The following is a 15,466-nucleotide window of genomic DNA, read 5'->3' as shown; positions in this document are numbered from 1 at the left end:
TACAAATAGGGCAAAACTTAGAGGCTCTTTGGTTTATATGGGTAGCTTAATTCCAGCCCCACCCCCACCCCCACCCATGTGCATGGACTTTCAGTATGGACTTTTGCCCTCATGCAGGTTTTAATGCTTTGTCTCTAGCTGCAAAGACCTATATACAACAGTTTTTAACTCTGCTCACTGCTCTGACTCTGAATGCATTCTTTACATGGTGACTTCCCTTCCTTGGCTTCTAGTTTAGCTTTGCTTGATGTTTTTTAAAATTTGGCTGCATTTTATCCAGTATCTATATGTTTGAAAAAGGAGATTGGGGAGGGGGGGAGTCTTATTTCTCATTAGCTCAGTCTACCATATTGGTTTGCTTTCAAATATGCCCTGTGTGAACTGTCAAAGGATTATGCAAGCAGAGGGCTCTATTGAGCAGGCAGTTGGATCATGGTTCTAGGGCTCAGGAGTGAGGTCAGGACTAGAGCAGAAGAACCAGTCATCAACTGGGACACAGTGGGGATAGCTTAAATTCTCTAAGCTAGTGAAATCACCAAGAGATAGGAAACATATCATGGAAGACTGGGAGTAAGGTCAGAGCCTTGCAGAATATTTACATCTAGTGAGTAAGTGGAACAAAAAGAGTTAGGGAGGAGCCAGCTTTCAGAATGGTAGGAAGTAGATTAGTCAAGGAGAGAGAGATTTTTCAAGAAGGAAGTGATGTTAAAATAAATTTAGTTTGAAATGTTAGTGATCAATGAAGGCGAGGGGTAAGAGGTATGGTATCTTTTATCTTTTTTTTTTCTGTTTTCATTTTATTTCTTTTTCTGTTGTCTTTTATTTCTTTTTCTGAATTGATGCAAATGTTCTAAGGAATGATGAATATGCAGCAAAGTGATGATATTGTGAATTACTGACTGTATATGTAGAACAGAATGATCACATGTTAATGTTTTAGTTTGTTAAATTTTTTTTAAATTAATAAATAAATAAATTTTTAAAAACTACAAAAAAAAAAAAAGGAAGTGATGAACAGTATCCAATGTTGCAGCAACGTGAAAGAAAATAAATGTGAAACTGTCAGCAGAATAGTTGTCTAAAACTTCTGAGAAGCAATTCCAGGCAGGGCTACTAGGAAACTTCAGGAGTTGACTGAAGAAGAAGTAACTAGAGACATCAAATGCTGGTTTCCTCTGCCCTCCATCTCCTCACCCACTTTACCCATGTCACCTCCCACCTGAGTCAATACCCAGGAAAGCTGGAAACAGAAGTTCATGTATATCACTACCCTCTCAACAATAAGATCTCCCACCTTTAGAGGGGGTCACTGAAGCACTGCATCTGGTACAGGGAGAAAAGACACATACCTGGATGAAAGACTCTAAAAACCAAAAGTTAGGAATGCCATTTATGTGACTTATTAGGATATTTCTTGGCTCTGAACTTCAGAGCTCAATGATCCTTTGCTCCAGATGTCTAAAAGTGAGGACCCCAACCCCAGGCAGCATCTGAGGAGGGTTCATGAAGCCTCTCTACTTCATTACTTGCAAATCAGTCCTCCTAACTCATCCACTGTGACTTCCTTTCTGCCAAGAAGATCAATTTTCATTTCGCTGCTGCAAATGAATCAAACTCTTTAGATCAATTCAGCAGAAAAGAACAAATCACAATAGAAGCATGCACACAACACAAGCACACAGGTGTGTGTGGCATATGTAACATATGACTATAATTATCATAACAAGCGACTCACCTATACTTCAGGAATTCCATACCCCTGGGGCACTCAAGAATAAATCAGTTTCTTCTTGGGACCACTCTGATCAGAGAAAAGGTTTTACCATTTACTCAGTTGCTTGAGCAAAAAACATAAGAAACACCCTTCATTCTTTACTTCATCTCTAACATCCCATTCACCATAAATCCTGTCAACTCTCTCTTCAGAATATATTCCACATAGGTCCACTGCTACCACCCCAATCCCAGCCAAAATCATCCCACCCCTGGATTCTCTCCTAACCTCCTAATTAGGACCCTTATTTCCATTGTTCTTCTCTTCTCTACTCAATTGGTTCTCTACATAGTAGCAACAGTAATTAATAAAAAACAAAACAAACAAAAAAAGTAGACAAACCAGATCACACCTGTCTTCTGCTTTATACCCTGTACTACACTTATTATAGAGGCCAACTCTTTACCTAGTTGTGAGTCCTTCAAGATCAGCCCCCACTGCCCGTCACTGTATCTCATATCCATTTCCCTCCTGGCCCAAAAAGCTCCTAATCACATCAAGTTTTTTCTCACTGTGGACTTTTGCGTGGCTATTTCCTCTGTCTGTGCTGCTATCCCCCTCATCTTGATATGGCTGGTTCCTTTTTGTCGTGATTTAAAGGGCACCTTCACAGAGACACCTTCCCTGACCACCCATTCTAAAGCAACTATCCAATCATTTTCTATTGAAACCTCAGGTTTTAATTTTCTGAATAGCTTTTATTCCCATCATTACTTCTATTCATTTAACAAACATTTATCAGTCACTTCTTGTGCCAGCCAGACTGGGCATGTGTTTATTCTCCTTGAATAAAGTGTCTGTCTTTCCTGAACAACATGAAAGCCCATGAGGACAGAGGCCTTGACTATAGCCTCAGAGCCTGGCACAGAGGAGACATTCGATAAATATTTGATTTGCGCAATGAATGAAAGCCACATGGTGATGTGTACTCAGGAAATCAGAATTGGCTGATACAACTTCTTGCTTAGATTTTCATGGCTTCGAGGCAGCCAATATTGCAAAGTGGTCCCACTGCTGGGATAAATCAGACCCTGTCTGCATTTTTCCAGGTCAGCCATGGAAATAAAAATCCAGTCTGCATTTATTAACAGCCTACTGTGTGCAGGCCTAGGCTCAGTACCAATCTTTGTCCTGTCCCAGCTCACCCAGCTCACCCAGCTCCTGCTATTTAACAGCCAGCCATGGACAGACCAAGAGGCTGTCCTACTCTAGAGCTAATGACAAACTAGCCAGTCAGTTGGCTGACCTCTGATAGCCCTCATTGGAAGTCATATATGGTGCAACCAAGTGACAGATTTCCTCTCACACCTGTGATCCCCTTCTGCCCACATTTCCCATATATCCAGGGTTTCAAAGCAATCTCCAGGGACAGTACTCAGAAAGCCATCCATACCCTGTCCCCTATGGTCGGTGTGCCAGCCTCATTTCTCCAGCCCTATTTCCTAAGTAGAGATGTATGCCTATTTTTCTGCCCTAAGCCCAGCCTGATTCTATTAACAAGCTATCCAGCAGAATGACCAAGAAGTAGAATGTGGGATCTGGCAGAGGCAAGAACCACTGGCCCTGCAATCACTAGCTGTGCAATCTTGGACACATCATTTCACCTCTTTGAACCTCAGTTTCCTTCTCTGCAAAATGAGGACTGTAAAAGCCCTGAGTTTTTGGTTGTTACAGCTAGTGCCTCCAGTGTCTATTGCTCCTTCTCGTTCTGTAGGCTCCATAAGGTCTCACCAGGCCTGCTCAAGCAACATGTAGGGAGAGAGGAAACAGCTCTTTTAGGGCAACATTTCTATGGCAATATCTCATTGCTAGAAATTATAAGCAAAAGAAAGAGGCAATTCAATACAATACAACACAATTCAAAATAAGAAACATATATGAAGCCAGGCCCCAGGAATACAGGGTAAAAAAAAATCAGACCATATCACAAAGGAATATACCAGTCAAAAGGAGGAAGCAAACATGTAAACAAAAACTGCAATGCAGATGCTGTGTGTGCTGTGTTACCAGACAGGTGTGGAGAAAGAACTTCAGGAATATAGATAATGGACTATTCTACTGTGTCTGGGGTTGATTCAAATGAATAAGAAACATGATGAGTTTTGGACCCTTCCATTTCCAAAATTATCTGTGTCAACCACTTTGTTGTTTTTTTTTAACAGAATAGATGGGTGAGAGGGGAAGGTCTGGTATGAAACACAGGTTGAATGGTGGCTCACCAAGAAATAATTGGCACCCCTACAATTGACTTGGGAGACCGCATGTTAAAATCCACACAGTATGTGTCAAACCAACCCTTCCTCTCTCCCTAACACAACAGTTTCCAGTTGCCATTATTATTTCTTAGGATGCCACATCTACCCACCTGTTGCTCTAGTAAAAAGTCCTGTCACCAGGGAAACAGCCCTGGTTTCCAACCCTTGTGATGGCTAAGTTCAGATGTCAACCTGGTCAGGTGATGGCACCCAGTTGTCTGCTCAGGCAAGCACTGGCCTAACTATTACTGCAAGGATATTTCACTGCTGGATGAGAAACCAGAAGGCTGATTTATTAAATCATCAGTCAGTTGATTGCATCTGTGACTGATTACATCTATAATCAACTAAGGATGTGTCTCCCACAAATGAGAGAATCCAATCAGTTGGATTTGACCCAATCAGTTGAAGACTTAAGGGAGAAGAGAGAATTTTTACTCTTCTTCAACCAGCCAGCCTTTCCTGTGTAGTTTATCGAAACCCTTCATTGGAGTTGTCAGCCTTACGGCTGCCCTACAGATTTTAAACTCCTGTATCCCCATGGTTGTGTGAGACACTTTTATAAATCTCATATTTATAGCTATCCCCTATTGGTTCTGTTTCTCTAGAGAACCCTGACTAATATAGCCCTATGAGGCATACGGGAGGTATCGCAGTAAAAGAACAGGGATATAGTGTTGCCCTGTATCCCCTGTTCTTTGGTGACATGTAATCTCAGCTCCCTGGCATGACCCTGGTTCCTACCAGTTAAATGCCCATGGGTGGCAGAGGCAGAAGCCAATTCCAGGAGATTGGAGAAGCAATAGAAGTCATGGCTTGGACTATCCAAGGAGTAAGTGCCAGACATTTTGTGAGGTAGCTTTCAAAGGCTGGCTACAGCTCTCTGGCTCACTGGCTGCATGTCCCCTCCCTACGGGCCCTCCTCTGACTTCCCTGTCTGTGAGCTCCAGAGACAAGATGCCAGGATAGCAGTAGCTGAAGCCAAGACAGAGGCTTAGAGGCCTGGAGAGGCACTGATAGTTCACTGACCTTATCTTCAAAGTTCCTACTGTAGCACTTTGGATAGAGAGAAAAAAAAATACTCTTGTTTGTGTGACAGCCGATAAGTTGGTAGTCTTTCTTACTTTCAGATTGGGGGAGTGTGGTGCTTAGAGGGTGGATTCTGGAGTCAAGACTGTTTGGGTTTGATTCCAGCTCTGTCACTTAGCTGTGGGACTCTGCATAAATTAGTTTACCTCTCTGTGCCTCTGTTTCCTCATCTGTAAATAAGAATAATAACAATACCTGCCCCATGTACAGTTCTGATGAAATGAATATATATATATATATATATATATATATATATATATATATATATATATATATATCTCTTGGAGAAATACTGGCAAATTAATTTTTATCTTGGCAAATTCATAAGGAAGAACAGTTGACCTACATGGTCCAGAAGGGAGCTAGGTGAGGGGGTCCATGCTTTCGAATGGGTCCTGGGTAAATATTCCATACCAGGCTTTCTGAGGAATTGTGGGAGACTTATAACAGCAGTGGTGCTCTGTCAAGACAAACTCTGCAGCAGTGCTCTCTGCCAAGCCAAATGGAGTGGTCCTGACACTGTTCTGGCCTAGTGCTGCCCCACTCCCCTGGGCACAGGACAGCATCATTTGGAAAAGGCTGGCCAAAGTTGCATCAGCAAGTCTTGTTCCATTATTCAGTGGATTGTATTTCAGTGCAGGACCCTCAGATACCCCACCCCTTGTGTTAATTCACTATTTCTGGCCTCACCAACTATGCAACATATAAGGGTCATCGAGTGTTTCAATATTACTAACTAAAGTTCTATGAGAAGATTCAAAATTCATCCCTCAGGGTCTTCACATAGTTCCCAGCAATCCAAGAAATAGTAACAGTATCTAAATGGAAAATCTATTTGAAAAAGAATCCCCAAACAACCTTGAAAAATGTCTTACTGCTCAGATGGACTCATAGACACACAGGGCTGGCAGCAATTGCAGAGGCCAGTGACTTTCAAACTTCCTTTCAGTCTCCAAAGCCATTGCTCAATTGAAACTCACCCAGAAGCCCAGTACATAAAACTGATACAAACATTGCTTAGTACTGTCTTCCTAGCCTCTGCTGACTTCCCAAGGCAGCTCTAAGGAAACCCTAGGGCTCCACCAAGCAGTAACAGAAACCATTAATCTAAGCCAACTTCTGTGAGTAGATTTGGGAACAAGAGTCCTAGAGATGGGAAGTGACTTATACAAGTTATGCTTTCAATGATACCTGAATACAAATCTAGTTTTTTGACTCCAGGCTACCACTTCACACTCTACTTTGCAAGGGTTAGAGCTATGAAAAATCACAACATAAAGAAACAAGACTCATTTCTGGTCACCTACAACATAATTCATCAATATTTTAAAGGCCCACGAACCAGCCAAGTATGAAACAACCCAGCCCCATAGACTGGCAGAGAGAAGTTCAGAAATGAATTGCAAAAGCACATCTAACAATTCTGTACCGTTTCCTTCATTTCTGTAGGACATAAACAGGTCTTGAAAGGCTTGGGCTGTGTGGCTGTGAGAGACCCTGCACCAGGCAGGCCAGGAGGTGAATGGTAATGAGCTATGGAAATAGCAATTACTTCTCCCATGTCAGGCACTGGGCCAAGCTAAGGAGAATAAAGAGGTCTGAGATATTTTAAAAGTATTTTTACAGCAGAAAAACTTTCCTACAGACTCAATTATGTAACTATCAGACTCCACTTCTGAGCTGAAATTATTCATAGTCTTCAGGAAAAAAAAATCATTTTCCCCTACATGAGGATCACAGGTTTCGCCAGAGAAATTCTTAGCTATATGGCCAGCGACCTAGAGCAGCCACAGACCATCAGCTTAGAGACTTTAGAAGAATACTGGCCAAAAGGAGGGCAGAAGCTGCTCACCCAGCTGTCATGCATGACATCATAGGCCAGGAAAGCCCACTATACAGGGTTTCCATCTCAGCCATATCAGTACCCTACCACTCCCTTGTACTAAGGCTAAGGTCACTGAAGGAGAGAGGATGCCAAGGAACATTTCCTTAGTCCACAGTAATTCTCCATCATTGGCAACATCGAGAAAACCTTCTGGGACTTGAAGACCTTCAACCAATGAAATGACAGCTAAAATCAAAGACTTAGCAAGATTAACTTACAGCCCAGGTTTTTGTCAGTCTGAAGATGGGTGCACTTTGTAATGCTGATACCACAGACATGAGAGAATGAAGATTGTTGAGTTCCAGAAGTTTCTGAAAGAAGATATGGAACAGATTATTTTGCTGCTATAAACAAGAGAACAAAAACCTACTCAAATGTTACCAAATGTTGTCATGGTTATGAAATTCAATTATATTTAAAAATATCACATGTAGAAAATATAGTTCTAGGAAGTACATGTAAACCATATGCTGTTTCTGTCTTAAACTGTCATAAGGTGAGTCTGCATCTGAAGCATTTGCAAAATTCCACAAGCTGACTATTCTGGTTGAAATGTGGCTTGGGATAAAGTTTGATAATGTCCTTTATGTACTTTTTTCAGAAGAATCTGAACACCATCCCAGAAGGCTTTTGCAAACAAAAATCCTGGCTGTGCCAAAAATATCACTGTAGGTCTTCTGTGACTACCTTAACACGCAGAATGAGAGAGACTGAGGATGTTATCAATCTGCATAATCTCACTCAGCTGGGAAGACAATACCCTGGCTTCCCAATCACTTGACCAAGCTCCTTCACTAATTTCCAGACCCCAAATTAGTGAGAACATTTGGATTCAATACAGTCTCAGACAATTTTCTAACCATGGAGGGCAAGAGAATGAGACACAGTTGAGAGTAAGTGCAGAAAAATGTAATTGCTCTGTTCTTGGTTTCATGCTGAGGGAAACTGGCTGACAGGACTGGGGTCCCATTTCTCATTCTTGGGAGTCAGCGAAGTTTGGGTTAGCAAGCAAACTCTGTGTAATCAAAAGACCTGGTTGCAATTCCAGCTCAAACTTTTTGTGAGTCCTTTGGCAAGCCACCTAACACTTCTAAGCCTTGATGTCTTCATATTTAAAATAAGGAAGGTAATTATGGTGCCTACACTACATGAGACAGTGCATGTAAATTGCCTAGACCAGTTTTTGGCACCCAGGAGCATGCTCAGTACAACCTGGGTCTCTATTCTCTGCCTGGAAGATTCTCCTCCGTAGTTGCTTATTGGGGGATTAGGGACCCCTCCCCTGTTTCCCATAGTAGTCTGTGTATATTCTTTGCACACTGGACTGTGGTTGCTTTTTTTACATGCCTCTCTCTCACATTGGACCATGTACTCCCTGGGAGCAGAGACTAAATTTTCCACCCTCGTATCCCCAGTACCCTATACAACCCAACACATTTTAGGGCCTAGTAAAATGAATAAATAAGTGAAAAGCCTTTATGGTTGGTCCTCAAAGCTTCATTCCTACTTGGAAATTTCTCCCTTACCACACAAGTTAATACTTCATTTCATACATCTTGTAACTGTCTCTAATCGCTTCCTGTGTGTAAGAATAGATTCTCTGAGTGAACTGAATTTCATTCTACATATCTGAATTGCTACCACCTGTAACAGAGTTTCTTTTTAAAGCTGAAAGATGTCTGGGAGATTATTTAATTCACCTTTTTTGTTTTATGGGTGGGAAAAGCAAGGCCTAGACAAGGAAACGAGCTTGCACGAGAACATACCCAGGACAAAGTGTAAGCTGATGAGACACCATGAAGAAGAATGGCAGAGATTAAGGAGGAGTTATTTTGGATTCTTTGGGTGGAGACCATAAACTCATTTCCAACTGAAAACATCATAGTGAAAGAACCACATCCCACTTTCTCTGGTGATCCAGAACAGAACTGACCAACAGCAACAAGTACAATTAAACCCAGAATGGTTCCAAGTACTTCAAGAGAATGCATAAGATGTAAAACATGGCTGTTGTCCCTAACAGACTTACATACAGATGTAAATTCTTCCTGTGAGAGGCAACAGAGCAGCTCCTCTGAGGCAGGGACCTGGGGTTTAATTCCTGCTCTGCCACTGACTAGCTGTAGGGCACCCTGGAATAGGCATGTCACTTCTCTAGGCCTCTGCTTTCTCCTCTGGAAATGTCAATAGTAAAGTCCACCCAGCAGGTTCACAGTGAGCATTCAAGAAGATCATGTCAGTAAAGCATTGCCAGGGTGCCTGGCTCTTAAGGGGCCTCTGTAAATGTTAGCTTGCATACGATCCAGGTGGGAAGAATGATACATGCACACAAAGCAAGTCGTAGACCAGACAGAGCAATGCTACTGCTGAGAGTCAGGCAAGCCCTGTGGGTTAGAAGCAGTGTAAGGGGAGAAGCTGACCAGAGGACTATGTAATTGATGAGAGTAGCCTCATAAAAAGACATAGTCTGGGTCAGGAGGGTTAAAAGAAGGAGAGAAGAAAGGTGGGGCAGAGACAGAAATAAGCCTGGTGCCAACAACTTGCAAGGACAGAACCTATGAGGTCAGGGGAAGGAGGTGGGGGCGAGGGCAACTGGGTCATCTGGCCCACACTTAAGCTCAGGATGGAGTGGGGATGGGCTCTGCTGACTAGTGACAAAATTCTGCAGGACGTGATAGTATCACAGGCATTGATGCTTACGAAAAATCCATCAACTCTGAGTATTAGGCAAATCTGATGTAGGAGGATGAATGGCTTCTAGGGGTAGAGAAGCCATGGCGATTTTGAGAAAGCTCAAGTAAGAAAAGCAGTTGGCCACCAAAGAAATGGGGTGTAGGGTTATGCTGCCCATGCTTGCCCAGGTAGGCAGCCGGGCTAATCTTACAGCCATTTTCTTGAATTCAGAGCAAAGCAGCAACTCCCACATGAGGATGCCCAACAAACTGAGGAAATACATTTTTTTTTTACTTATGAACTCTGTATTTGCTGCCTTAATGTTTATCTCAACTGTCTCCATATTCTTTTTTTTTTTTTATAGTGGTAACACATTTAACATAAAATTTGTGATCTTAACCATTTTTTAAAAAATTTTTATTGATACAACAACATACAAGCACATACATTCTTAACATACAAACATTCCATACATGGTGTACAATCAATGGCTCACAATATCAACACACAGTTGTATATTCATCACCATGATCATTTTTTAGAACATCTGTATCACTCCAGAAAAAGAAACAAAAAAAAGAAAAAACTCATACATACCATATCCCTTACCCCTCCCTCTCATTTACCACTAGTATTTCCATCTATCCAATATATATATATTTTAATTTTAACATTTGTTCCCCTTATTATTTATTTATTTTTAATCCATATTCTTTTACTCATCTGTTCATACCATAGATAAAGGAGCACCAGACACAAGGTTTTCACAATCACACAGTCACATCATGAAAATTATATCATTATGCAATCATCTTCAAGAAACATGGCTACTGTAACACAGCTCTACAGTTTCAGGCACTTCCCTTGAGCCTAATACACCTTAATCTACAAAGGGGATATTTATATAATGCATAAGAATAACTTCCAGGATAACCTCTTGACTGTTTGAAATCTCTCAGCCACTGACACTATTTTTTCTCATTTCTCTCTTCCCCCTTTCGGTCAAGAAGCCTTTCTCAATCCCTTGATGCTGAGTCCCAGCTCATTCTAGGATTTCCATCTCACATTGCCAGGGAGGTTTACACCCCTGGGAGTCATGTCCCACATAGAAGGGGAAGGGCAGTGAGTTTGCTTGACATGTTGGCTGAGAGAGAGATAGGCCACATCTGAGCAACAAAAGAAGTTCTATGGGTGTGACTCTTAGGCCTAATTTTAAGTAAGCTTAGTCTATCCTTTGTGGGGATAAGTTTCATAGGAACAAACCCCAAGATTGAGGGCTCAGCCTATTGCTTTGGTTGTCCCCACTGCTTGCAAGGATGTCGGGAGTTCTCCTAATGGGGAAGTTGAATTTTTCCCCTTTCTACCCATTCCCCCAAGGGGACTCTGCAAATACTTTTCTATTCACTGTTCAAGTCACTCTGAGATTTATTGGGGCATCCCTCTGGACAAACCTACAAAATCTCATGCCCTATTCAAGATTCCATGTACTTACGGTGTCCAATTAAACTGTCCATATAAGTTATATTAGGAAATGCACTAGTCAAAATATAAATTTTGTACCAAATAAAATGCTTTTTTGTTTTAGTCTCACATATAAGCTAAAGTTTTAAAATATGAATTACCATCTATTTTCAACACTCTACAATGTTGACAACATTCTTTTGTTCTTCCTTATGCAAAAACATTTTTAATTTGTACATTTAGTCATTATCATTGTACACTCTAGGCATTCCTAGATTATACCATCTCAGTTTTTATCATTTATCTTTCCTTGTGGTTTACTTTGTGCCTCCAGCCCTCCTCCCTCTATCATTCTCACATTCAGCTTCATTCGGTATACTATCATTATTGTTCTATAATTGGGAAGTATCATGCTATCTATCTCTGAATTTTACAATCAGTCCTGTTGTACAACCTGTATCCCTTTATTACCCAATAGCTACCCTATTTATACCTCCTGATGGCCTCTGTTCTTAACTGAAATTCTCCAAGTTCATTCATTAATGTTAGTTCATATCAGTGAGACCATACAGTATTTGTCCTTTTGTTTCTGGCTAATCTCACTCAGCATAATGTTCTTAAGGTCCATCCGTGTTGTTATATACTTCAAAACTTTATTCTGTTTTATAGCTGCATAATATTCCATCATATGTACATACCACAGCTTGTTTAGCCACTTGTCTGTTGATGGACATTTGGGCTGATTCCATCTCTTGGCAATTTTAAGTAATGCTGCTATAAACATTGTTGTGCAAATGTCTGTTTGTGTCCTTGCCCTCATGTCCTCTGAACAGATACCTATCAATGGTATTGCTGGATCATATGGCAATTCTATACTTAGCTTCCTAAGGAATCGTCACTGTGATCTTAACCATTTTTAAGTGGACAATTCAGTGGTATTAATTACATTTACAATGTTGTGCTACCATTAACACCATCCATTACCAAAACTTTTTTTATCACCCAAAGCAGAAACAGTATCCATTTCCACATCCCCCAGCCACTGGTAAATTGCAATCTACTTTCTGTCCCTATGAGTGAAATTATATCATATTTGTCCTTTTATGTCTGGCTAATTTTACTTAGTTTAATGTTTTCAAGGTTCATCCATGTTATAGCATGTGCTAGAATGTCATTTCTTTTTATGGCTGAATAGTGTATTTCATTGTACTTATATATCATACTTTATTTATCCATTCATCTGTTTTATGGAAACCTGGGTTGCTTCTACCTTTTAGCCATTCTGGGGAAATGCATATTTGGGATGAAAAAAGAAAGAAAAATAAAGGAAAGAAAAGAAAAGGAAAAATAATAATAAAATGGCTTACCTTGGCTATTTTCACAAAATGGCTCAGGATTTCTGCCCGTATTTTTAAAGTCTGTGCTGTTAGAATTTCTCGTACAACCCAAAAACTGACCTGTAGAGTCAAATACACACACACACACATACATACCAGAAAAGCCATTAAATGCCAGAACCACTCGTCACCCTTGCCCACCACCATTAGGGATTTTCAAGGTCAGGAAACTGGGGAAAGCACAACCTAGAGTTACAAATGGTCCCTGATTTTCTCCCCTACTCTCTGATATGCACAGTAGTGCTGAGAGAACTAATCACTTTCGTCAATACTTAGGGGACTTATTGGGCCTCAGAAACATAAGAATCCCTCTGAAGGTACTGTTGGGAATTCTGAGTTGGATCAGACAAGACTCCTGCCCCAAAGGTCTCCAGTTGTGGGAGACCATGGATGGATGGGTAGATAGATAGACAGATGAACAAATAGCCATCAAAGGGATATGCATACTGGTAGTATCACCCATGAGATCCATATCCTCAGCCAGGCCCAAGACAAGAAGAATTCACCAATATTGTCACAATTGTAACAAATTTAATTTTCTAGGAAAGGTTGACTCAGTAATTTAAAAGATACAAAAGCCTCTTTCAAGTTCCATAAAGCAATGTGGGTTAAAGGGCATGTTTGTCTGAAGATAGAATGTGAAAAAGGATATACTGGCACTTTTGGTTCAGAGCATCATTTATGCTTGACCTCTCACATAAATTAACCTCCTGGAATCCCTGTGCCCTTTGATGGGAACAGGGGTTATCTACCAGTGTATGATTGATTTGTGTGGCATCCCAGTGAAACACAGATGGGGCTTCATGCCAATAAATGCTGGGAAAGTTGTGAGCATTTGTTGTTTATGCTTTATTACTATAACAACTGTTCTCTGTGAAACATTGATGCCCAAGAATCCAACAAGAGTGGTCCAAAGAAGGGTGGAGATTAGTAGAATTAAAAGCAAGAAGGAGAGGTATCAAAAACACCTATAATTATGAAGAAAAAGCCAGTTAAGGATATTCTTGAGTTAATAAATCAAGCTTTCTGTTGCAATAGTACCTGTATCCTCTTTACTGAAATACTATCACTTTTAAATGAGAAAACAAGGAGAGAGAAACTAAGAATGAAAAATTCACTTTTTATATTAAACAGAAGTATTATAGAAATGTTTTCTCATCCAGGACATGCCTGGGTTTCCAGAGAATCATTTTTTCCAAGAAATTGCCTAAAATTAAGTTCAGACTCAGATGTTTACCAGCCAGTTTTAGAAGAAAGCTTTGCTGGATACCAAGTAATATGCCTATAAAACTTACATTTAAAAATATGTACATTTTTTTTGCCACATAATCCCAAGTGTAATAGTTAATATGTACAATTAAATAAGAGTCTTGTATGACAAAAAGTCACATACACACTTATGGCATAATTATGTTACATGGAAGAGTTGGCTCTGGATCTACAGCACATCGTATATGGGAGTCAACACTTTAATCGAACCAACCTTCATGTAGCCCTTTCTGCAGGCTCTTGGTACTGTGAATTCAGACCCTATTGGTTCTTGCCTGGGAGGAGGCAGAACCCTCTAGAAAACCATCTACCCACATACACTAACGCCACTTTAAAAGTCACAATCTCTATTTCATCTAGGGCATTGTCACTGCCCAAGAGTCCTTATATATTTCGGTAGTCAGCTCTCTTTCCTTTTTCCCCGAAGTGGCTCTTTCAAGCTTTGGCCAAACCTCTCAAACTTACTATCCATTGCTTACCCTTTCACCTCCTATTTCACTGAGGAAAGAGGCCATGAACCTCCTTGTACCTCACCTACAAGTGGATCTGCATCTGCACCTTTCCTTTCTGCCAAACCACCTCCAAGAATGAAGAGAATCCCAGGTCTCGCCTTCGCCTACCTTCTTTAGGAGTTCATTCATTATTCCCTCTTTCTCCTCACCTTTAATCCTTCCTGGCTTACTGGCTTATTCCATTCAAATTGTGAACATCGTCAAGACTCTCCCCTCTTAAAAGAAAAAAGAAAAATGAAACCATCTGCCTGGACTTCTTTGATCCCTCCAGTCACTTCTTTCTCTTCCTCCTTTGGAGCTATTGTTTTGTCATCTACACCTGCTTTCTCCATTTCTTCACATCTCCCACCATTCAACTGGCTACAGCCAAGCTTTCATTTTACACACCCACAAACTATTTTTGTCTATGCTACTAAATCCGAAACGCTCTTTTTACTACTATCTTAGTTGATCCCTCTGTGGCATTTGACTGAGTTGATCATTCCCTCATTTTTTAAACATTTAAAAATTCTTATTTTTATTTTTATTTTTTGGGGCATGGGCAGGCACCAGGAATCAAACCCAAGTCTCTGGCATGGCAGACAAGAATTCTGACACTGAACCACTGTTGCATCGCCCAAAACACTGATTTTTAAGAGACTATCCTCCACTAGTTTTCCTTTTGTCCCTAGGCTGCTCTTTCTTAGCCTCTTGTGCAGCCTCCTTTCCTCTGCCCATCTCTTAAATGTCAGCAATCCTCAAGTTGTAACTTGGGGCTTTTTTCCTCTCTGGATGATCTCATCTCCTCTTGTGGCTTCAAGATGCTCATGACTCAAATATTTGCATCTCCGGTCAGACCTTTCCCTCGACTTCCAGTCTTAAATATCCAATTGCCTCCTGCTTACCTCCACTTGGCTGCTACACATGTACAAATCCAACATACCTTCCACTCTTCAACCTGCTCTAGTTTTGTGTTCACTGTCTCAAAGAATGGTACTATCCAGGACAGAAAGTGGAGGAACCTCCTTTGCTTTTCCCTAGTCATTTCCTCCACATCCAATCAATCACCAAGTGCTGTCATTCAGGCTCCTAATACTCTCTTGAGCTCATTATCCCTGGCCTGGATTAATGGATTAAGATGTAAACCTGGATTTGTTGGCAGCCATACTGAC

At 40.8% G+C, this 15,466-nt stretch overlaps 1 protein-coding gene across 21 annotated transcripts in view; it reads right to left on the bottom strand.

Moving 5' to 3' along the window:
* The window catches only part of RALGPS1 (Ral GEF with PH domain and SH3 binding motif 1), a 617,170-nt gene that overhangs the window by 232,363 nt on the left and 369,341 nt on the right, over positions 1–15,466 (bottom strand). For all 21 annotated transcript variants that reach the window (XR_013169371.1, XM_077145262.1, XM_077145266.1 and 18 more), the window contains 2 exons: positions 12,505–12,594; positions 7,222–7,314 (listed from right to left, as the gene is read on the bottom strand). Coding sequence is in view for 20 of the 21 variants with exons in the window: in XM_077145262.1 (XP_077001377.1) it covers positions 7,222–7,314; positions 12,505–12,594 (183 nt within the window). In the remaining variant the exon portion in view is untranslated. The remainder of the gene's footprint in view (positions 1–7,221; positions 7,315–12,504; positions 12,595–15,466) is intronic.

The sequence above is a fragment of the Tamandua tetradactyla genome, chromosome 2 (assembly GCF_023851605.1).
Source record: "Tamandua tetradactyla isolate mTamTet1 chromosome 2, mTamTet1.pri, whole genome shotgun sequence".
NCBI classification, from domain to species: domain Eukaryota; kingdom Metazoa; phylum Chordata; class Mammalia; order Pilosa; family Myrmecophagidae; genus Tamandua; species Tamandua tetradactyla.
This window is presented reverse-complemented; position numbering and strand designations above follow the sequence as displayed.